The sequence below is a fragment of the Drosophila guanche genome, unplaced genomic scaffold (assembly GCF_900245975.1).
Source record: "Drosophila guanche unplaced genomic scaffold, DGUA_6, whole genome shotgun sequence".
In the NCBI taxonomy this organism is placed as follows: domain Eukaryota; kingdom Metazoa; phylum Arthropoda; class Insecta; order Diptera; family Drosophilidae; genus Drosophila; species Drosophila guanche.
Genome location: NW_022995756.1, coordinates 225,536 through 251,142, shown reverse-complemented (window position 1 = coordinate 251,142; position 25,607 = coordinate 225,536). Strand labels below are relative to the sequence as shown.

General features: G+C 42.3%; 1 protein-coding gene across 9 annotated transcripts in view; it reads left to right on the top strand.

Moving 5' to 3' along the window:
* LOC117590034 (maternal protein pumilio) overlaps positions 1-25,607 on the top strand; it is a 223,523-nt gene that overhangs the window by 132,043 nt on the left and 65,873 nt on the right. For 2 of the 9 annotated variants that reach the window (XM_034282335.1, XM_034282337.1), the window contains exon 2: positions 7,189-7,200. The exons of the other annotated variants lie outside the window; for them this stretch is intronic. In XM_034282335.1, the coding sequence (XP_034138226.1) occupies positions 7,189-7,200 (12 nt within the window). The remainder of the gene's footprint in view (positions 1-7,188; positions 7,201-25,607) is intronic. 9 annotated transcript variants of the gene reach the window in all.

The window sequence follows — 25,607 nt, the reverse complement described above, 5'->3', positions numbered from 1 at the left end:
CTGGAAGTTACTCAAGGAGGGAATAAAAAGTTTCTGCCAGATACGATCCCCATTCTGATGGTATCTTTATGGTATCATGAGCTGTAATGCTGAATGCTGAAATGCCCCGAAAGTATCTATATGGGTTTCTCGGAAGTATTCTCCAGCTGACAGATACATTTGGCAGCCATGCCTACAAACTGAAGAAAAAGTCCAAAAACTCCTTCCAGTCTATGCGCTGGAACGTGTAGTCGCTGCCGCCGCGTGCCACTTTTGAAAAGAGAGACACTTCTCTGGCACACACACGAAACTGTCAAAGTATCTTAGAGATACTTACCCATTCTCACATCCTCTCTCTCTCTCTCTCTCTCTCTCTTTGTCTCTGTGTGTGTGCCATAAATGTGTCAAGTAAGAACAATTACGACGACTCACACGACAGACAAACTGTGCCACACACACGTCAGAGGCCAACCTCAGAGATATTGTCATAATTCATAAATGGGAATGGGAATGGGAGTACGACTACTGAAGGTGGAGCTGCTTTTCAGACAAAAGATACCCACTGTTGAGCATTCGTAATGAACACTAGATTTCATAGCATTTAACTCCTCAAAAAGAGAGACACTTTCACCCATAAAATATCTGCGAATCCGTGTATGCGTCCATCTGAAACGAAGCCAAACATGGAAAAGAATTGCAGTTGCAATTTTCCATTGCATTTCCAGTTGCAATTCTAATTCCAATTCCAATTCCAATTCCCACCGTTTTCCATCCTCAACGTGATTATCATCACGAGAGATCATTAAGCATTTAACCCACTTTTCCCGGCTGTAGTTTCCACTGTCGCTGCTGTTTGCCGCTGTTGCTCTTTTGTGCCCATTCTGCACATTCTAAGCTCCATTTCCTCATTGTCTGCATGGAGGAGTGGCAGTGGGGAAGGGGTGTGATGGAAGGTCTTTCAAATGGGGAAAACAAACAACTAACATTTTATGTTCAGGCGAGCAAATTTTTGTGTGATCCCGAGGGAAAACAATTTGCTGGAAAATGCATTTTCCTCGGAAATGGCAAACCCACAACGGATGGATAGCCAAAAAGGAGGTGGCGTAGTGTAAGGAGCCTCTTGCTGCTGCTGCTGCTGCTGCTGCTGCTGCTGCTCATCCAAGCAATTCATAACTTTGCACTTGCAAATTATTTAAGCAAATTATGCGCCTTGATGCCGCTGGAGCTGTTGATGGTGATGGGTGCCAGTGCCAGTGCCAGTGGGAGTGCCACTTCATCAGCCGCTTAGTAGCCTTAGGCCTTTTGTAAGAGAAGTACAAGGCACCCGAGCAACCACCCAACCACCCACAGCGGCCTGCTTTGGCATTCGCATTGGCATTCATAATCGTTTAGAGCCAAAGTATAAAAATGAGCGCGGAGTAGAGTAAAGCTTTTACTGCAAAATAAGATTTAAGGAAGTAAATGTTGGATATTTGCTTGGAAACCCGAAAAAAAAGGAAAAAAGAGAAGATCGGGGGAAAATGTAATCCGAAAGTTGAATTCATCCAAGTTTTACTTGAACACTTTCCAAGATGGCTGGAAAAGGCTCTAAGGAAGATAAAGATACACAAATGTAGTTGGTATTATGTGAGGAAGATTACTGAGATTAGAACCCAATTCAGAGAGATGATAATCGCTCCTTGATGAACCCTCATGTGAATACAAATTGAGTTGAATACGTTTACTTCAGTTATTCATGTACTCCCCTTGGAGTCCTTGGAGTCCTGTATTCCACTTCAACATAAGAACTCTAAACAAGAACATGTTGCTCATTTGCCAGACATGGCACAAGCCACCAATCCACCGGGATGTGAACCCTTCCAGCAGCCAACCCCTGGCGATGCTGGTTTATGGCCGAGACGACTTCGCTGACAAGCGTGTAATCTCGGCATAAGTGGAACAGCAATGCAAGAAGCAGTCACCACACCACAGTAAGCCACACGAAAAAATTAAATAAAATGAGGAGGCACAAGGCGGACAGGGTGTGACATCAGTTTCTAACCCTTCCTGCAGGCAATGCCACACAGTAGGCAGAGGCACGTGGACCAGACACGTGTCAGGGAAAATGTTATCGAAAGGCATGCAGGCCTAAGGAACAGACCCGAGTCCGCCCCTCGGGCTCCGCTGTCACCATGTGTCAAAGCGTAGAGCCCTTTATGTTGATGTCCCACAAAAATTCACTCACTTAAAGATTGCAATCCAAACCGTTTTTATTCCGACATATTGAAATGGAAACCACCGAACCCATCCCCTCTCACGGCCCACAGACAATTTGTAGGAGTAGAGAAAAATAATATTGACTTTTGGGGTTGTTGGGAAATATTATTAGGGATAAGCTTTGAGGAAATTTTTCCCCATGGGAACTCCTGGAATAATGGAAGGGCCCGAAAATAATGGAATACCATAAATGGAAATTTTCATTTTCTCCCCATTAAAAGATTTTTTAAGACAAACTTTCCTTTTTTTTTTGCTGATCGCATAAATTTTCCTATTCTTGGAATCCGCCTCAGCGAAGGAATAAATATGATTTCCGTGTCACGTGCAAGAACTTTTGTTTGTTTTTCTTTCACTCCCTCGCACACACACACACACACACACACACACACACACACACAGAATTCCACCTTTCAGCTCACCCGACTCCCATCTCCATCAATGACAAATAAGCAAAGAAAACTTTCCACCCCTTCCCTTCGATTCAGGATTCCCATCTCACATCGATATTCCTCAGCTCTCTCTCTCTCTCTCTCTGCCCTATCCCCCCTCATGGTTCTGGCACAGCTGTGCAACATTTTGTGGTCATGTTGACAGAGCAGAGCAGAGCAGCAGGCAGAGAACAGGATGCTTTGGGGAAAACATGTGTGTGAAATCACTTGAAACGTACAAGAAAGCCACCCTCCGCCTGCCTGCTGCCTGCATTACCCTAGCATCTGATGGATACAGATAGGAAACATATGATGCTGCCTCTGCTTCTGCCTCTGCTTCTGATGCTCACTTTGGCCACCGCACAATTTATATAATGATGTCGCACTTTTGCTTTTCTCTCTCTCCCTCTCTCTGGTAACTCGGGGGAATATCAATTTTGTTATTCTGGCTGTTCGTTTTGTTGTGTTTTGTTGTTGCTTTTGGCAATAACTATTTATTAGATACACAGATACATTGTATACAGATACACGCTGCTGCGTGCCTTTGCTTTCTTTCAGTTTGGTTTGCTTTGACTTCACTTCTCACTTCGACTGCCACTGCCACGGCGACTCTCTCTCAGTTCCTCTAAAATGCAATTTTATAGCTGTCAGGGGAATTTAACGCCAAGCGCGAAAAGGCCAAAGCTTTAGAGTTCCCTACCATCCACTTCCCCTTCACCACCGCCAATTCCCCCCCCCGTGTCATGTTGTGCCTGCCTCTGCTCCACTGGCCCCATGCCCATCTTTTGCCTTTTGTTTGCGCTGCGCTAGTTTTTGGCTAACGATAAAATGTCAAGATTTTCCTTTCCTTTCACTCCACTGTTTTTTTTTTGGCCAGAAGGGTGTCGGCGGGGTGGGGCAGGGGCATGCCACGACACTTGCAACAAACAATTTTTTTTGCTTTTCGGCGTTATGCATTGCGTGCAAAGCGTAAACAAAGGGAATACCATGAGAGGCAGAGAGAGGATACAAAAGTGGATGGGAGAAAAAAATAACTCTAAGCCAATATAGAAAGAACTTCCGCTCCTCCAACTCCCCCCCCCCCCCTCCACCTCCTTCCCTTCGATTCCATTCCCATCTATGAACTCTCCGCACTGCGTGTGCAGATAATAAAACTAAATAAATTGATGGTCTTTGTGCAGAAACTGACAAGTTGCAGGCAGCAGCAGCAACGAAAATTGTTCGATGGCCATAGATGGGATACATAATACATACCTAGTACATACATATGTACATATATGTATAAAATATGTACAAATGGATATGGGAAAAATATTCAAACCACCACACCATCTTCCTCATCCTTCATCATCAAGAGAGATTGACCAGCAACACTACACACAACACAGTAGATAGCCCAGATAGATACACAGATATTTAGTTAGTTGGGTGCATGCATCCATGGCAGTAGATAGCTGTAGATGTTGACAGATAGATAGCTGGAGAGCCCCGGGCTCAGTCATTTATCATCCCAAACAAATGGAAAGCGCATTGCAGGAGACACACGACCGACCAAAGGGAAGAGCAGCGATACATAGGTCGCTGAATAAGAAAGGTGGACCACACTGGAAGAGATTGCGGCCAAAGACATGATAAATGGCTAAATGCATCTCTGATCAAATATCCTTCGAGAAAAATATCTAGAGGATGATCCAATAATTGCCTCAATGGCTAATGCTCCATTAAAATCTCCCACACAGCGAGCGTTTGCCATTTAAGGCCTTGCCAAAATAGAGTGCTGCCAACTTAATGCAAAGTTCTCACTAATCAGCCGTAATGGTGGGATTAAATCCTCCCACCCGTGGGGCCAGCCCAGGGCACTGTTAACCCACTTTCCGTTTGCTCCACTCAAGGCCTTCGCTTCCCACCCGAGAGCTGTGCCGTTTCATGGGCATGAATCAACCACAAAAACGTAATTAAAACATAAACAGAAAGCGAAGTGAGCCAGAGATCCAGGCATCCCAGAGAGCAAAACAAACCAAAGGCAAAAACCGCACAGATGAGCCGCCACCACACAAACAACAACAAAAACAGACTCACAGGAAGAGATACAAATATTTTTCAACAAAAATATCTTTCTAGCCGAGGGCTAAGTAAATTACAAAAACCACGCAAAACGAGAATGGAAGCTTGTGAGACGCTTCGTACGCCTCACAACTGTTATACCCGGTACTCAGTCAGTATATCTGTACATGTATCTACATACATATGTACATCACTTCACCCGCCAACACGCCAACAAAGAAAGAAAATGATCCAATCAAAATTTCAAAATACACTTGTAACAGTGCGATATCCCAGTCATCTGGATGCAGAATTTAGTGGCTCTAGCTTTTATGGGCTCTGATGTTCAGGCGCTCATCAAGACGGACGGACAGACGGACATACACAGCTGTATCGACTAGCCCATTGATGTTGATCCTTCTGTGCGTTACATAATCCGCTTTTCCCCACAAATACAATATACCCAATTTACTCTTCGAGTACCGTATATAAAATCACAACCAAAGGGTGGTGGAGAAGAGAGCCCCCTAACGAGGCTACACTTTGCCACAAACATCACAGCAATATTTAAATGGAATGAATTAAAAATGTCTATTAAAAAATTGGAGACAGGTAAAAAGAGTGGCAGAACAGGGTAGGCAGGGGGAAAGCGACTCGACTGGCTCGGGAAATTTAACTTTTGGTTAAATTTTAAAAGGAAAGAGTAGGAATGGGATACGCTTCCTTCGCATCACAACTTTTATACCCGGTACTTAGTCAGTATATCTGTACCCTAGTACGGGACACTGCATGAGGCAGAGTGAGACAAGGGAAGGTAAGACTAGGGAAGGGCGGCGAGCTAACGGAGCGTGTTGGTGTGAGAAGTGTAGTAGATTTAGATGACAGATGAAGAAAAAATTTAAATTTTGACAAAACACCGCTAAGGTGCAGATGTAGTATTGAGTGACGGGTATAAAAGTTGTGACGCGTAAAAAGCGTCTCACACGTCCCTTCTCGTTTTAATTTATAAAAAATAATATGATGGCAAAAATCAAAGGATATCCGGATAGGGAAACTCCCCTCCCCCTTCCTCATGGGAGTGGGTGGAGCTTGTTTTTCGTGGTGTGGTAGAGTAAGGGTAAGACGAAGGGAACTGCCGGGGTTATCAAAAATTTAAAAGCTTTACGTGTATTTCTCGCCAAGCAGCGGGAACAGCTCCACGGATGCGGATACACGGATATGTAAATGATATTTTCGAGTGTGCGCCAACGTCAAACGCAGCCATGCCACATGCTGCCCCATGCCCTGTGCTCCAACCTCCCACTGTGATTTTTCGCCCGCTCTCTCTCTCTCTCTCTCTCTCTCTCTTTAAGCACCCACCAACATTGCGGTCAGAAAGGCCACAGGGCAAGCGGCACATTGGTTGTTTCTGTTCTGTTTTATAAGCCGCTTTGCCGGCCAATCCGCTGACTGTTCGCAGCTCCTCTGCTGCCTTTCCTCTCATCTCATCTCGGGTTCTCCCACTCCCACTCCTACCACCGTCCTCACTTCGCTTTATAGGCATTTTAAATTTTCCATTGCCTGGATTTTCCACATTTTACAAGCCATGAATGTTTTAATAACCCTACCCTGTCCTTCCCAGCCCTATCCTTGCCTCTCATGGGCGCGCCTCATCCTGCTCTGCGCACCAAAAACGTCAGCGACAATTTTCCCGTCAATATTTATGAGAAGAAACCAAAAGGAAGTTGACAACCTGCTCCTACGGTCAGTAGAGGCCCACAGCCAGAGCCAGAGCCAGAGCTAGAGCACTCCCGGGTCTGATAGCGCCTCTTCTGACTCGCCTCGGACCCGGGGTTCTTGTTTCGCCTGATTTATGGCAGGTTCTTGATAGAATGAACTTCTTCGCCAGCTCTTGGAAGGAAAGGATAACGCGGAGTGCAGTATCCTTTGTTTCGCTTTAAATACGAATATTTAATCTGACTTTTGAGATGTTGAAGAGAGTAGGAAGTTGGGAGAGAGCACAGAAGCAGCAGAGGGAAAATTCTATGAATATTCTATCCCTGTGAGATTATGATTTGGTATTCTGTAGAGACACTTGAAACAGCTGAGACTTTTTCAAGACTACGCCAAGGATAGCTATTGTTTTGGTAGCAGTGAATGAATGAAGAATGAATGAATTCATTCATTTATTACATTTTTCAACCTCTGAGAATTCATTGAAACATTCGTGGAAGCAATCTGTTTTCCATCAGAGCTAGATAGATGGAATTTTAAAGATAGAAATCAACCCATTCGCACCGCACCGAAATGGGTTTTTGGTTTCATTTCCTAAGCCGGAAAGAGATTTACATTTAGCCCACCGAATTTCCCACCGAATGTCGTTATAAATCCTTCTCACTTCCCCCTTTCCACCGCAATCGTATTTATTTGTCAACATATCTGAAATTGCTTTTTCCAAAACCATTTCTCACTCTTTTATCCGTCTCTTCTCTTCTCGTTGCAGGTAGGTGAAAATGTACGTAACTTGTAGGAATTTGGGAAATGGACTCGCTCTCTTTTTGGGGCTCGCGATATATACACATATGGTGTGTGCCCCTGCAATTGGTTTATTTATTAACAATTGCAGACTGTTTTATATAATTTGTGCCAAACAAAATCCGTGGCCCATGTGCGTCACTGGAGCGCGGTGGGGAGAGCAGTTAGCAGGTTCGTGGGGGAGGATGCAATACCAATTAAATTTTATTTACTAAACCTGTGCCTAAGCATTTTGTTTGGGCAATTAGTGGCGCTCCATGAGCAGATGGACAGAGAACAGAACACCCCCGAACGAGAAGTACCTACTGCCCACAGATACTCTGCAAAAAGAGAAAGAATCTCATAAATTTAGCTTAGAAGAAGATGATTATTATTTCGCTTATTATTTAGAAATCGTACAGCAGATATAGATAGATATGTGTACGTATAACCATTAAATCAAAGATATATTGCGGTATTTATGAGTTTTCTAGTGAGGTGCTTAGTCATCAACAGATTTTGGGCGGGGACAGCACCGTCACCGTGTCGATTAGCTGAATACCCTGTTCGCAGAAGGGGTATATATGGCAGAAGACATTCGAATATATGATAGAGTGCTACACAGTACCACAAAATGTTTCGGTTTATTTGTCACAGATAGTTTGGTTTATTTATAGTCTCAGGACTATTTATATGCCAAATACTCAAACCTATTAAACTGTTTAATTTATGTGAAAGAAATATTTAGCTTTTCCGGAGGAGGGAGGAGCAGCAACTCAATTTAAAATTGGATAAACTTAAACGCAGCTGATTTTTATTTCAATTTAAATGCAGAAATCTCAAGTTTTGTTTTTTGAGAATTTTCGGGTTCAGTAAACGCATTTTGGTAGGCCTCAAAGACCATACCCATACCGGTATTCGTATTCGTACATCATTTGCATAACAAATGTCGCAGTTCAATGAATGGTAGATGGACAGATGGATGGACAGGCCATTTTAGAGAAATTTGTTGGCCCACAAAGCAAATGGGAATTAAAAACAACAAAACACACATTAATTAAACAAGTTGATAATTAATCTGCTAAGTTTGGAAACAAGTCGGACAGCTTTTGATTTGATTGCTTGATACAAGAATTTGTGGCATGACTGATGAAAATAGTAAAAAGAATAAATAAGAAATTATTCCTTTGACCCCAAATGGAGTTTACTTTGTATTTGCAGTGCTTTTTGGTGTCTTTAATCTCCCTTCAAGCCCCTCTAAAGGTAAATCCACACAATACCAGTATTTGGCCAATTCATCTGACTATCTAACTAGAGTCCGAGACGGTCCGAGAGTCACCTTTCTGGCCGGGCTCGAAAGCATCTTAATCCATAGCAAGTTCTACCAGAAAGAAAAATGTCAAGACCATAAACAAACGGAAACTTAAATAAGAAACGTGTTCGGTATGGGATCATTAAAAAAGTAGATGAGACGAGCAAAAGGGGATACAAATTCCCCAAAATATCGACACAACAAATGATGTTGAAAATGAAGTAAATTTGATTAAAAAATACATTTCTTGCATTATTCAAACGTCTGGAACGATTAAGAGAAGCGAATTGGATTACATGACATTTATTGCATTCGAGTTACATGTGGAGCGTTTTGGTCAATTCAATTACATCGGGTGGGGCTCTGGCCAACACTTTTCGCTTGCCTCATTGTGTGGCAGCCACAGAGACACTAACGAACGTTTGTAGGAACCGCAGTGGAAAAATAATGCACATGCTTCAACTGATGTGGCAACCCTCGCTGAAAGTTTGCATCACAAATATCACAATATTTTTACTTTTGTTTTTTGTGTGTTTTTTAATTAGAATCAATTTTTGACTTCTGGTGTTATTGGGCTTCATGTTTTCTCGCTTCTGTTGTTAATTTGTTGCTAGCATTCGCAATCGGATTCGCATGTTTTATTATTATTTTTGTTGGTACTGATTACGGCTGGACGATTGCAAATGTTGTTATTGCTGGTCAGCCAGAAAGAGTTAAATAATGAAGTGGATATGTAGGGAGCTACACAATAACTAACGGTAATCAAACGGAAGCGGTCGGCTTGCTCGTGGGTTAGCCAATTTCCGGTTGCTATACACCAAAACGCTTATGTAAATGTGCTTAGAATGAGTGAGCACTGCCCAATGCAATCTCCATAAACACGATCGGTCGGGCATTATTCAAATAGAAACTGCTGAGGAGTCATAATGATGTAAAACTGGTTAAACTAATATTTCTTTTAGAATGTTTTAGTTTATGTCTTAGTCTTTTCTTAAGTTACTCCATGTGAAATCAATCTCCTAGTGCCATCTCAGATGCTCCAATTTGATCAAAGCCACATGTCACCTCAGCCCGACAAAGCTTAATTTATCTGTGAGACGTGCGTAGATGTCATTCATTTAGAAAGCTTCCCGTTCTCGCAAAACCTGAGTGAGTAGGAAGAATTCCGAATTCGCAGAGCAATGGAAAAAGAAGCAATAGGCGATAGAGAGCGGAAGAACCGGTTGAGAGTGGTGGTGGTGGTGCGAACGACTGACTGACTGGATGGAGTCTTCTTTGCGCGACTCTTCCAAATGGGTGTCAATGCTGCAAAAGCGACGGCGACCGTCAAACGAAATGAAACCGGTTCTCCAGAAGCGTCGCTCCGTTCGTGCATGTGTTGGGCAGGGTGTGTGTATGCGGGGTGTTCGATGGTACCGTTAAGCACAGCGGTCAACATAACGGTGAAGCAAAGAAGCAAAGAAGAATCAACTTCCATTCTTTGGCATTGGCTTGGCTTTGCTTGGGTTCAGATTCTTTCGCTTTGCCATTTTCCGTTTGCTTTTGCATTTTCTGATTCTTGGATTCTTAGCTGGATCTGTATCTTTCTCATTTTATCTCTGTCTCACTCTCTCTCTCTCTCTCTCTCTCTCTATTTTCATCTCTTTCTGTGCTCGGGTTCAGCTTTCTTTTCATTGAAGCCAAAGCTGCATGAAGCTAAATCTTGTTTGTTTGTTTTTTTGGCCAATTATTTTCGCTTGGCCTTTACGGCATTGCACATTTCTGTCTGGCTCGGTTGGGTGGGGTTCGGCTCTGGCTTGGACTTGGGCTTGGCCTGACCTGATTCTTAGACTCTCTTACCCTATGCCTTACCCCAATCCGTCCGTGCCCCCGATGGGAACAACGACTACGGCGTCGACTGCTGTTACAACTCCGGTTCAGGGGTTTTGTTCATGCCTTTGCGCTTTTTGCGGTAGTTGCAGCAAATCTGTTGGATTTTTGTTTTACCTCTTCTTTCACTCTTCACTCGGCTTCCTCTTGCCTGTTCCGTTGTTGTTTTGGCTTAACGCTTTTTGACCTTAATGCCCGAAGAAAGGCTTCAAGCTTGGTGGCTTTTGGAAGGAAACAGGTGAGACGGCTTTAAAGGGCCTCGCCTGTTCTGTCCAGTCGTGTCCTTTCCTGACCTGACCTGAAGTTAGTGCAAATTGAAACTGTCAGTCAACCAGGCGAACGCACCCCGAACTCTGTCTTCGTCCCTGTACCTGTCCCCGTCAGCTCTCACTTCACTCTGACCCCGACAGCAGCATCGGGTTGACAATGTCAGTCCAGATTATCCATGGAGAGCAGTCAAGTCAGCGCAAGCCAATATAAATTGGTGCACCTAATCCCAAGTTGGCCAACAGAAAATCTTACATTGACTTACATTCCTTAAAACCAGTTTTTAAAAGATCTCAAAAAAAAGTTGTGCAATAGAAAAAAACCATAATTCATCATATAAATAAAATTCATTAAGGAAAAAAAACAAAATTCATTAAAAAATAAGTGATGTAGATGTGGTGTAGATAACATATGTAGAAAAAAGTGATGTATGTGTGTATCTCACCAAGGTGTGAATATGTACATTGTATATACCGTCTGATCACCGGCTATAAAAGTTTGTTTGTTGTCCCTTCTCGTTCAATATAGAACAGAGTTTTCAGTTATGTAGTTTTACATGTTAGTAATAGGTTAGGCTAACCTAACCTAACCTACTAATAACATTCCTGTCAAACTTTATATAAAAATATTGTTTTCTTTTATCTTCAAAACTGTAGGTTTGGCGGGTTTTCGCCCTTTTGCGGTGGCGGAAGGGAGCGGGGCTAATTTTTGAAATACACTGGTTTCAGTGTGAGCATATAGCAGTCTGGAGCCAAAATTTGGTGGCTCTTGCTCTTATAGTCTCTGAGAAGCCTCTATCGACTCGGCTATTGATGCTGATTAAGAATATAGACACTTTATGGGGTCGGAAACGTTTCCTTCTGTGCGTTACATACAATCGTTATTCGCACAAATACAATATACCGTATTTTCTCTTCGAGTACCGGGTATAAAAACAGACAACAAAAAGTGACTAAGAAAGAAACAGAGGAAGACCAAAATAAATGAGGCACTGTCTCGTTTCTTGCTGGCCAAATATTCTACAATAATTTCGTATTTTCTTTTTGGAAATTTTACCAGGTGCCAAAAAAGGCGGCCAACACGTGGGCGTAGTTTCAAATTATAATTATGCTTGTTGTCTGTCTGATTTGACACTTTCTTCATGGGGCTCTAGAGTCTAGAGCATGCGAGAGCAAGAGATCATGATGGGGAGGTTTCGCTCATAATGGGTGAATAGCGGCAATACTTAGTCATAGTTGTGCTGTTTTGTTGAGTGTAACGTTTAGACAATATGGCTAAGGAAATATGGATTCCGATTGTGGTTTGTGTTTTTCTTCTGGGTTGTCGGTTTTGTGCGTCATGTGTGTCAGGTTTTCTTTTCTGATTTTGGCAGTGAAACAGCCTCACGTTAGAAATGAACAAAGAAATTGTCGACGCCAGGAGGAAACACAAGAAGAGAAAAAAAAGAAAATTGTTCCTGAAGGAAACTGCTAAACAGACTTCAAACTTGAACTTTTCAGAACATTTCAAAGCTAAAGAGAAAGCTTGATTAGTTGTCATCATTCTTAATGTTTTAAATCAAGGCTCGGCCACCCATACAATTAACGCGCGGTTTTTGCGTTTGTGTGTAAAGACGCACGCAAAACGGAACATTTCACTATATTGGTATTGGTCCGAATCACTGTAATACGCCTGTACGTGAGCGGCAGCGCAGCAGCAGCGCAGCAGCAGCGCCTTGTCCTACCCCCTTTAGTTAGGGCCGTGCCGAGCCCTGTTTTAGATGATAGGAAAAACTACAAAGATCTGAATTAAGAGCGCTTAGATCTATGTACATACATACATAAACACATATGTATGTACATATGTGTGTACTTGCCACCACGTAAATTTGTTTGTTTTGATTTGCAAAAACTAGATCAAGTCACGCTTTTGAGGTCTAATTATTCTTTGTCTACGTCTTACACTGAACTTGACCTCAAAATGTGATTTACTTATTTGACAAACGATTACGAACGGATTCCATTAGCTCGAATGTATCTCGGGCGAAACTTAAAACATGCTGATACAAAAGATTAATTAGGAATCTTAGATAATACATAGATGCATAACATCCGAATTCCAAATTGTTGTTTCTCTATGATATGTATGTTTCTATATTTGGTGAATTCATAAATTTGACTAATTTAGTCACCACAATACAGTTCCGTTGGGTTCACAACCCACTCCAATCACTATTTCGATTGCATTCAGCTTCGGCGTGGATTTGCCTTAAATTATCCACCTAGTTGGAAGGTTTTTCACTACTATCTGGTACACCTCTTACACATTCCCTACTATCTCCACTCTGATCATCTTGAAAGATAGTATGGGAGTACATAGTAGGAAAAAAAGGTCGCAGCTTAAAAGTTTAATAAAGTTTCGTTCCTTTTTCGTTACTCCAAAGCACAACCCAAAAAACTTGCAGTAACGGTAAATTGTCCCGTATACGGAACAATGGCACAATGAAAAAAGAACCGGAAAGAAAGTAGGGACGAGCGCGAAGGTGTCCGAAGAGGGGGTTTACGGGTAAAAAGGTAGCTAGCTTCATGGCATGACACTCAAAAGTATTTTGTATGTCAATTGCTATTCAAGCTACTGACGAGAACGATGGCTGGAGAGGCGGCACACAGAGGAAAAAATGAGAAGGAACAGAACAGGGAGGAGGAGAAGTGCCGTCAAAGTGCCGCAAAAGTTGATGAGCAGTTTTTAGAGTCAAGAAGTTGGCTACCGAATAAGGAGAGCGGCAGAACACGGTAGAGGTAGGCTGGTGTGTCGTCGTTGAGGGTCACCCCTCAAGTCAGTTTTTTAATTAAATTCACGGCAAGTGTAAACTTGAAGTAAACATCGAAGAAACAGTTCGAAAAAAAAGGTTGATAAATTTAAATTAGCGCCCAATGTGTAGAGCAAAACAACGACAAAGACAATGTCAACAAGAATGCAAAGAATGGTCAATGGAGAAGGAGACATGCCATAAATTTATTGAGAAAAACGACGTTTCTATATCCTTTTCTTTATTGAAAAATATGTTTATGCATACAAAGTTACAACTGTACATATGTACATACATGGAAGAAAGTTGTGCATTGATTTCTCTTAAAAATGGGTATACTCGTAGATTGACGAAAATATGAGTTTGTTGTTGTTTTCAAATTGAATTAAATCCCATTAATTTCCATTTAATGTACCATATAAATGTATGTATGTACGTATAGTAGATAGAATCGACCATAAAGCCATCTCCCTGTTGCAGCCTTCTGATAAAGTGTGTAAAATCTTCGAAAAGGGTATGAAAGAAAAGGTGTCAGTGATGTAATCGAGGGGCAGAGCAGAAGCCGATCAGAGCAGAGCGTCTGCCAGAGAGCAGAGGCTTGGACATGTTTCGATGCCCCCAGAAATGTGTGAAGAGAGCGGCGATGATGATGATGAGAGGCCCACAGCGCTATGTGTGGGCTTCCTTATGCTGATTACCACACAGCAAAGAAATGACAAAGACAAGAAAGAGGAGCCACACACAAAAGCAAAAGCAAAACAAAATGGAATAAAACAAAGCGAAAGAAATTATGCTGCTAAAACCGCAAAGTGGCTCGGAATCGAGTTCTCTTTCTTCTTTCCTTACATTTGTTGTTGTTCATTCAAATGAGATCATTATCATTATATGTACATATGTATTTGCATATACAATGTGCGAGTATAGTACTCCTCTGCTGTTCCCCTCTTGCACCCTTTCTAGAGTGGCGGCATAGAGTGCCTTTCTTTTGGTCATTGACTTGGCCCAAAAGTTCAGTGAACCTTCCTTCCAAATTGAAGGGGGGACCCCGACCTCGAACTCCGACTTTCGTGCAATTTTGAAGGGAACTTTGCTTTCCAATGCCTTACACTAACTACTGATATTACAATATGGGTCAAGTCAAGCCTGAAGTCAAGTCATCCTTTCTAAAGTAAGTTGGGGAATTGGTTTTTGTGTGTTTATGCAACTTCTGTCAAATTTGTGGAATTTGATGGACCGCTGAAAATGGTTGCATGGGCCACTTAGATTTTAGTAAACTGTGCGATTATCATTATCATTCGATTCAATCAGTTTTCATAACCTTCATTCGTCAGTCCAGTCTCTGCATGTGGCTAAATATAGTCCATGCTGACAAAAGGGTGCTATATAATTTCAATAAAAGCCTTTTACTATCCCAAAGACAGGTTTAATCCCAGCTTTTCTTTAAGTATTAAAATCGCCATCAAGCTATTGAGAACTCCCTTCGTCTACTCCTTCTTATATTCACCGCGTCCCTGTCTGGACCTGTGTCTGTTGTCTGCTGTTGTTGGTAAAAAGGCGTTGATGATGATAATGGACAGCAGCACAGAGTACACACGGCGGTGGGTGGTTGTTTGGTTGTTGGGGGGGGGGGGGGGGGGGGGGGGGGGTGGTAAGGGAAGAGAATATGAATATGGAACATGCACAACAACGGGAGAGGGGTGGTGGTGGTGGTAGGGTTTGGTGTACCACAAGGATTCACAAGAGCGAGCTGCTAGGAAAGCGAACACATTTTGATGGATGACATTGATTGATGATGATTAATAATGTGAATTTTTATTGATTTTCATCAAGCCCCAATGCTTCATCTCCTCCACCACATTGGCTGTTTAAATACATTAGCGCTGGGCACTTGTCTCGTGCAGAAAACACCTGAAGTTAGCCAGTTAGCATACAACCAGGGAACTCCACTTCCAATCTCCCAAATCTCTCTGCATGTCATGCACTCGTACCACTTCCATTCATCCATTCACCCTTCCTCCGTCTTCGTCTCCATCTCAGTCTCTTCTAGCACTTTGTTACGTTCATTATTTCGCTTGGATGCGGCGCAAACTCATCAAGGCAGAACTCCAAACGGGGTGCCCGACCTGGTCCTCTCCGGTCTGGACCTGGACCTTGCCTGCATCCACCTTCTTTGCTGCCACGCATATTCTTCGCTCAATTAAAAAGCAAAAAATTACATTTTCGCTTAAATAAACTTTGGTCCCGGCCCATCACCCTCTTCCCCTATCTGTCTACCAGGTCCTCCGCTCCATCCTCTCAACCCCCATCCCGAATTCACTTTGATCAGACTTGGCCTGGCCAGTGACCACACTGTCCATCATATTTTAGGCACACATTCTTAACGCACCTTACTGAATGGACACTTACATTGTTGGCCTTCTCATCTTCTGATGCATCTTTCTAAGATTATCAGACAAACTAAAATAAAAACTTATTCCGTTATCAGTGAATCAGTTATCAGTTGTGACTCGCGCGAAAACTAGATCCGATGTCTTTCCTGATGTCACTTAATTCTACATATTGGTTCCTACGATGCTTTGAAAGGGTTTCATTGGCAGTAGCCCAACGGTCGATCATTTTAAATAAATTATGTTTTTGAGGGTTCCAAAGTGCATCCCGAACCCTTTTTAAGCCCCGTCCTTACCCGCAATAAGCTTTCCTTCCCCTAGTTTCATTTTTATACCCGGTACTCGAAGAGTAAATAGGTTCATATATTGTTTTTGTGCTCGTAAGTGGATGTATGCCTTACTGACTGAGTACCGGGTATAAAAGTAGGGACGCCTACGCAGCGTCTTACACGTTCCTCATCGTTACTTCTCGTACCCTCTTTGATACCTTTAATAAAATGTTTCGCGGTTTTTGTTGCTCGACAGTTTTTCGTTTTGTTCTCTCTGTTTTTTTGTTGCTTTGGGGTGTCTCGGGCACGGCAAGCACGGACGGTAAGCAAACCCCAGAACATTTCGTCGTAAACCAACAGCAGCACAACCCCCATCTCGACCACCTGCGCAAGAGATTCCCCAAATATTAGCCAACTTGACCCCGTTCAAGCTGCTAATTTAATATTTATAAAATTGTTCAACAAAACAGAATATTTCGGCATTGCCACATGGCGCATACTTAATTACATTCTGTGTTTTACAACTTGTTAATTTTTCCCGTGCTCTGCCAATAAATTAATATGCAAGCCCGCACACACCCGAAATAAAAATAAAAAAAAAGAAAGAGAAAGAGAACAAACAGCAAATAAATATGAAACCGTTCTAAGGGTGAGTGTGTATTATGGGAAGGGGGCAGCATGGAGTGGGGTTGGGTGGGGAACGTGCCCATTTCATGGCTGGTCTCAGCTGAAAATTTCAAATCCTTGGCTCAGTTTAATGAAGCATCGCTCGAGAGCCATCCAGCCAGCCAACCAGCCAGTAGTAGTCATGCTTAAGTATGCCAATAAGTGGTGGGGCCTGCAGGGTACACATTGAGAGGAGTGAAGGAGGGGGAGGCTTTAAAGGACACAACCAATTTGTTGCTGCTTCTCTCTTGGGTCGAGGTGGGTTGCCATAGTCACATATGAATTTTTAAGTGCAAACATAATAAGCAGCTTAATGAACACACACAAGCATCGTACACGTGCCACTCGCACCCCATCCCCATCATGCCCTGCCCTCCCCCAACCACCCACTCATTTCCACTTCAGGAGGGACAACCCTTTTGCGTATGCAAGTCTGGTCCCATGAATTTAACACGTGTGCGAGAGCGTGATATTGCGATACGCCAAAATAGACACATAAAGAGAGAAAGAGAGAGTGGGAGAGAGGGGGGCAATAAAGAGAGACTGAAAGGGAGTGTGTGGCGTTGCCAGCACACACAACAGTTATTCTCTCGCCAAACTTTATCATCGTTAACACTTTAAGGGATCTACTCTGCCAAACACCGCTCCTTTCCACCCCCCACCATCATCTTTGTTGTTGTTGTCGTTGTCAGTCAGCGTTGAAAATACCACAAAGAACTGTCAAAGTTGTCGTCATCCTACCCACTGCTTCCCCTTCCCCTCTCCCTTCCGCTCGAGCATCATCATCATCATCATCTGGAGGATTGTCATCATATCATTTCATTCCATACCCTTGTCGTGGGTGGATTTTTCTGGTGTTGTTTGTTGTCCCTTTGGTTTCTTTGTCCTTGCGTCTTTGTGTCCTGTCACCGTCTCTCTCTCTCTCGCTCTCGCTCTCGCTCTCTCTCCTCCTGTTTCCATTTGTTGTTGTTTTCTTATTTTATGCTCGCACAATTTGCATTTTAATTATTTAAGAGAATTTTGATTAAAAAATATGTACGCAGTATGTACATACATACGTACATATGTATGTATGTATGTATTTAAATATGTACGTACAGTGTACACTGCACTACAGACAGGAGATATGATGTTGCCTGGCTTATTTGAGGAGCATTACGTTAAATATTTATAATATAGATAATATAGATTCTGATGTATTTTCACACATTTTTGTTAGCAATTTCACTTGATTCGCATTTACATTTTCGGATAGTCCCACGCATGGGGGTGAATAATACATTCAGAGATACTTATATACTTATACTTTACTTAAACTTTCTCAGTAACGGATATTCATAATTCGTTTTGCATTATTTGCACTGATTTTGCCTTGTCGCCCATCAGAGAGCGAGTTCCCTCCTCTTGGCTGCTGGCATCATCTCATCCAGAGCATCCACATCGTCCACGGCATCCACGAAAGATTAAGCCGATGCTAAGAGCTGCGCCTCTACCCTCCCATCACCCTTCTTCGTTATGATGTTTTATTCATGTGACGTGGCCGCGTTAATTTTGACACTTTCATCAAATGCTCTTTCATCAGCTGAAATTCATTTGAAATTCGTTTTTTCTGAGTTAAGCAGCTCGTGGTGGGAGCGGAAAAGTGTTTTAAATTCCTACTTGCTCGGGGTTGCGCATTAGAGGCCAACAGCGAATGGGAATCGATGGCGAGAAGAAGAACTCTTTGTTCGTTTTCGTTTCTTAGTTGGACATGGACATTTTACAGGCAGTGCCCAATTTATGAGGGCCCCAAACATTATTCAAACTGACAGCCCGAACGGAAACGACGACAACGAGTAGGATAAAGGGGCAACCCTCTCATGCCGCCCTTCTCCTTGGAGACTACATGTCAAGTGGCTCGCTCTGGTGCTGGCTACTGGTAGACAGTGCAGCAATTTAGATATAGATACATCCCCTCTGCGGCCATCACCTACCACCGTTTCTTCTCCTAAGTAAAAAAAAATAGAGAGGTGAAAAGAATACAGAAGCAATAAACATTTTTACAGCCATAAATTCCTTGAGGCACTCTTCCATCTCCCAGCCCATTCTCCCTCGTCTATGGTTTTCCTCACTTACTAAATTCTTCATAAATTTCTTATTTTTATTACATTTTTGAACTTAAGAAATTTTTCGAAATGCTCTCCAACGCTCTGTTGTTATTGCCTCTTGTTGCATCTGCAATACAATTTTAATATCTAATATTTTATGGTTTTTCTTCTCTCTTTGCAGGTAAGTTCCATCCTTCAACGAAGGCTCCCTCCCCCTTTACATGAGGAGAAAACACATATATAAATGCATTGGAGGTTGTGACCTATTCGGTGGATTGGAACTTTCCAAGAAAACAGCTCCGTGTGATGAGCACTCCCTTAAACATCGTTTAGCATCGCTTTGGCATTGTTGGTTCACTTTGCCCATTGACAGCTAATTTATACATTTTCCATTTCAATTTATGGTTTGTGTTCTTCAGTCGACTGACAATTCTGCGACTCTGCAGTGCTTAATATACCCGGTACTCGAAGAGTAAATAGCGTATATGGTATTTGTGGAGAAAAGTGGATGAATGTAACGCACAGAAGGAAACGTTTCCGATCTCATTAAGTATATACATATTCTTGTTCGGTGATGTAGAAAAAACTGAAAATGTAAAGCGTAAAATTCGAAAAAAAAAAAAAAACGCTAAGGTACAGAAATATCGACTGAGTACCGGGTATAAAAGTTTTGACGCGTTCGAAGCGTCTCAAAAACGTTCCTACTCGTTTTAAGGTGCCTTTTTAATACTCAATTTTGAAAACGAAAAAAGCGCACAAAAAGAATGTCAAGCACCTTGGGCTATATTTGGCAAATGCATGTACCTTATTACAGCATTAACGAGCTGTGTATAAGTATGCTTAAAATTATAATTATTATCACTACTTCGACTGCAGCAATTTTTCGTTTTTAATGTTTATTGCACCCTTACCTGAAGGCCGATATAAGCAGTTTTAGCAGTCAGTGTGCCACGCAGTAGAAATTTATGATTATGATTGTTGCGTAGACAGGACCGATCTCTGCAAGGATGAAATCTGCTGCTCCACAATTTCAAGATAAGAGAAATCTAAAAAAGATTAAAATTTATATTTTTGATTTGTCAACAGATCTGTTGGGGAAGAATATTAATTAGTTTTGCGTTGCTCTTATGTTGCCTTTTACTCCTTCAGTTTTGCTGGTATTCTCGATTTGGTTCCGATTTTCCTTAGTTTTTGAGTTCATGGCGTATAATTAATGTCTACTTAAGTGAAATGACAGTCGGTCCGCCGTTCAGCCGTCCATTCCGCCCCTCATTCCCTCGTCTATGCCCCCGCTTCGTCTGCCTCTGAGTTGGCTGGTTTAATTACTCACTAAGCAGACAGAATATGAGAGGGATGGCGATGGTGAAAGACTATTCATACATAAGTAAAATCGGGCGAGCAGTGCGCAGTCAACAATTCCTGCTAAAAATATCTCATCACCGCACACACCTGCACGCCGGCCAGCCGAATGGCCGGACAGCCGCTCGGTGCGCTGCGTCGTCTAACGTCCGCGGTTGGTCTATGCGCTGAGGTAAAAATGTATTTTTAATTTGGAAATGAAATTTCACAGCTTTTTTCCACTCATAAGTATTTGTGAGCGCTTCGATTCATTCATTTGTGTGTTTGTTTCGGTGTTTGTATTCATTTTCCTGATATTATTTTTCCTCTTCTTGCGTGTAGTTTTTGATGAAGGAAAAATATTTGTTGTTTGGCCAGAGCATGGCGGACAATTTACACATTGTTTGAAATTACGAGACAAATGTATTTATATATTTTTTTGGGTATACTACGGGTGTGCAGCACCCATTCCTCCACGTAGAAGCTGGAGAATTTTTAGATTTTTAATGACAAACAGAGGAGAAAAATATTTCGAAATGAAACTTGTGTCTTAGCTACCAGTATGACAAGCTAATTTGGGCCTTCGCCTGTAAACAACACACTGAATATGTGATGTGATTTCTCACAATTGACCTCTTGACGCGCCTGCCGCCCTGCTTTCCGTGGTCTACTCATCCACTCGTCATATTCATCATTTTGTTGGGTTCTGTTGATAAATAGAATTTATCCAACAAGACATAGACATCTACAGAAGCAGATGCAGAGATACAGGCGCTTTGATCAGGAGGGGGAGGTGGAAAGAGACAACGTTTTGAATTCGGAATTGGTTGACATTGTTGTCGCTTGTCACCACCCATACACCCACTTACGGGTTAAATGGGTAAAGCGACAACGAATAAGGGACAGGAGGAGAAGAGGCCTGCCCTCTCATTATCGCTGGGCAATTGTCAGTCAAATGAGTTTAAATCGCTTTCCTCTTACCCTCGCCATTGGTGCTGCTGCACCATTGCCAGAACAGCGACAGGTACAGTTGTGCTCGATGATATTTCAATTAAAATGTTCCTTTGAGTGTGATGGATCTTCCATCCGCATACGAGGAGAGAGGATGATGACATCATTTCCGTTTAACCAAAGCTTCCGCAGCCACAGTGGCAGTGGCAGCATAAAAAATTCAATTAGTGTGGCCAGGCATATGCAAAACATAATGCAAATAGCAGGGGGACAGACCTCCTGTCTCTGTGCCTCTCTGCCCCGCTTGCATCTCTTTCAGTAGCTTTCGTTTTAATATTTTTTTCTGCTTTGTCCCGCCTTAAATGGATTTTGATTGAGTTTAATTAAATTTTATTAGGTTTTGTCACCCTCCGCTACATACATTCGTACTTACAAACCTCCCCTATATACGATGGACGATGCTGTGCGTCCGGACCAGCCGCTTCTTGTTGTACCATAAACATTGGCTTTAGGGGGTCATCTTCTGTTCGAATCACAGCACTGGCCTCTGTTGGGTGGGGGGGCAAATGGACAAATGGACAGTCGTGTGTGGGGTGTAGTGAGGCTGTAGACTTGGGGTTCTGTGAGTGAGGTGGGTGAGGGGCAGTGGGAGACGTACGTATAAAGTTTCACTCATTCAATTCAGATTCGTTTGTCCACTGGCCGGGCACTGCATTCCCGTCCATTTACGACGTGTTTATTGAGTCTTTGGTGGCCTTTGAATTTCACATCGTCCCTCTTTCATCTCTACTCGTACAACCAGCCACAACAACATACCCTCTCCTCTCACCCCTCTTGTGCGTTCAAAGAAGTTGTCTCTGGTTTTTCTTCTCGTTTGGAATTGAATTGATGCATTGAGCTGTCTTTTTTTAACTCTTAAAATGATTTCGCTTCTTCGTCTTTCTTTCGCTTGCAACCTGCAAAAAAGCTGATTGAGACCAAATGTCTTTTTGAAGCGAGTTCCGAGTACTGGAACCGTTTAGATTGGTGTCTGGTTGGGTCTTTGAACAAGTGTCTCTAATGATTTTATTTCACTGCGGACTGATTGAATCGCGGCTCCCCGAGTTCAGTGTGTGATATGCAGTAAAACATATTTAAATATAGTCACACTTTTGTCACCTACTCCTTTTCCTAAACCAAAATCCAAACTCAATTCAAAATCGGTTGACAGAGTTTCCTTCTCGAGAGGCATTCAGTTTTATGAGTGATTTTCAGGGCACTACTCAAGAGGCAGTCGACTACTCGACTAACTCTAGTAAGCACTAAAAGGAGACGCTGAAACTCATAGAAAAGAGACAGACAGGTGGAGGGGTGTGGAATACGTGGAGGAGTGAGTACCTTTGTTCACGCTGCTCGGTTGGTGGGGTTTACGAGCCGCAATTTTATACAAATTTAAGCTCTTAAAGATGACATTTTGATCTGTTTTGATTTCCCCAGAGAGGGAGAGGGAGAGGGTGAGAGGGCAGGAGCAGGAGCAGGAACAGTGTCTGTGTTGTGGGTCCTTGCAGTCCTGTAACGTGATTTCTTCTTCGCCTTTTTTTCCTCTGTCTTCACCCCCGTGGACTTATTTATGTTAACGTGTTTTTCCATACATATACATACTTCCCCCGCATGTGTATTGGTGGAGTTTATTGCTTGTCGGTCTGTCTGCCTGTGGGTGTGTGTGGGTGGTTGGAACGGACATGTGAGAAGGGGTCGTCAACGTCGTCGTCTCTCATATCCTTGATACATAAAATATGTTTGATGGTTTCGCCATGCTCATATGTCAAAGGTTAGCGCACGTGCTCTGGGTCTCATCACTCTCTCTCTGTATTTCTCTGTCCCTGTTGTCGGATTGGAAAATCGAAATTTAATATTATATATATAAGATGTCTGCAAGTGGAGAGCGAGGGTTATTGGACAAGTATGAGCATTTACAGATACATTCACTGATCCATTTAAGGGATTACTTTGATTGTTATGGAATACTTTTGGGGCACACCTCGGTCCCTCGTTGTGGATGTTGTGGTTGCACCAAAAATGGATATTGTTGCATGTTGAATTATTACACCGATAGCACCGATGCCCGCTGCTTACAGCAATTTCCTGTATATATGAAGATAGAGGTCCACCTCCGTTTCCGACTTTTTTCAATTAGCCGCTGGCTTAGAAAGAGAGGGAGAGGGAGAGGGAGGGAGAAAACATAATGACAATTGATTGTCATTGTCAGGCGATAGACAGGGGGAAAGATAGGGAACAAATCAATTATGGCCTCGAACAGACTCCTCGTTCCAATTTAATTTCTTTATCAGCCACAGTTGTCACGTTTGTTGGTGCACCTTTTTGTGGTACAGTTCGATAATTGGAGAGCTCTTCGCCATGTACCGATAGAAAGTTTAGAGTGGGAAATCTTCAAGTGGAAATCATTTCAACAGCAAAAGTTAATTTCTGTTGATTGTGAAATGTTGACAAGAGGGGGGGAGAGGGCGGACCAGTGTCAGGGCGGCAGAGAGAGAGAGAGTGGAACACATTCAAGTGTTATTTCTGTGTGTAGCCGCAAATGAGAAACATTGTTATCGCGCCTCCACCTCCACCTCGAACTCTTCTTCAGATTCGGCTCCGACCCGCCCATTGTGCGAGTAGTTTTCTTTATCTTTGCCGCAATGTCACCGACAATCGGTTTGCAAACAAACAAAGCACACACTATCCATACCACTTACATATATATGTATCTAAATTTACCCAAGCCCAAACCAAAGGCAATTAATTACCTGTTTAATAGCTGCCCCAAAGAGTCTTGAACAAGCCTCAATATAAATATAAAAGTACACAGGCCATGAATCACAATTCACAGTCTTATTAGTTAATGTATTAATAGTGTTATGTGAGCTGTCCGATCGAGAGAACTCTTCCCCACTCTAGGTCATTCCATAATCAGCTGATCCATCAGTAACATCAGCATAGCGCTAGATATGGGAGCAATCTGCACACAGAACTGCTAGTCAAACAATGCGACACTCGAGGATTTTATCTGGCAAAAGAAGCTATTCGCTCTATTTGCTCAGATAAATCTGTCTGGGCTTAGAGCTGCCTCTCCCGTACAGTGCACTATGGGTAAAAAGCCCGCTTTTTTTGCATTAACCAAACCAAAAGAGCTAGAGCTCTACAAATTGGCATGAATGTTAGTAAGACTGAATTAGAATTTCGGAAAATAAATGCCGCACGCAAATACCTCACGCCCCATACAAACTGGAACCCATTTACGTCGTATTTATTAAAAAAAAAGGAATTTAAAAGATTAATTATGATAAAAGATCCTTTAAAACATTTTAGAACTTTTAAATAATATATTTGATTGACTGATTGAATGATTGTTTGGTTAAAAGTAATTTGATTGGAATTGCTCCAAAGTACATTTGAATTTCGCTTAGTACTTGTTTAACTAAGCAATAAATTGGATAATTTTCGTTTGAATTGTAATAGTTTCATCTTTAGTTAGTCAGTTATTTTCAATACCCTTTGAATTACAACATTTTATTGCATCTGCTTCACGACCTCCAGACCTCCAGCAGCGCTGCATGACTAAACTAATAAACATCCGCAAAATTTAAAATTGTTCGAAAAGGTGCAAAAACGGGCAAAAAGCATTAACACTACGGGATTCTATAATATTTGGTTAATAAAAAGTAACCTGAACTTCTGTGCAGTGGTGTCGTTAGTACCATGCTAAAAAGACACACGAACAACACATTAAATTAAATTAAATAACTACACACAACTATACAAAAACATGTATTAACAATTAATTTAAATACTTCGACCTGTTATTTCCATATTTTAACTTGTATATAAACTTTGTAATCGAGCTACCATTACAGCTGCAAGTTGCTACATTTTCCCGCACTTTTTCACAAGTCAAAGCATCTCAAAATCAGCCGACTTTGAAAGCGCGCAAAAAAACATAGTTTTGTTCTATCTGGATATTTAGGAATCAGAAAAGTTAAGTCGCATTCAAATATTTGACCCAAAAAAATTACATAAATGCCAAAAATTCGGGCTTTTTACCCATAGTGCAGTGGTGCTCTGGGGACGGCGGGGATGCTCCGTTTGCACATTGTTTGTACAGATTCTTTGCCATTTTGCTATGGTTGTTGGCTGTGCCACAGACATGAACTGATTTTTCTGGCTGCTGTTGCGACTTTTTCCGTACTTGACTCCCCAACACCCAACACCCAACACCCAACCCCTAGAACCCTCGTCACATTAATGTCTCTATAGCTGTCAGTTTAGGCCCTGGCCTGGTCTGGGCAGGTGCTCCAATGTGTGGTGAGGGGGCTGTGTGGCGCTTATCAGTGGAAACATTCTCTAGCGGCGGCAGCAGCGGCTGTTTAACGGATTGCCACGGAGGTTGGCACACGGGGATTTGGGTCGGTGCTGGGCCTGGGCTGGGCCTTAC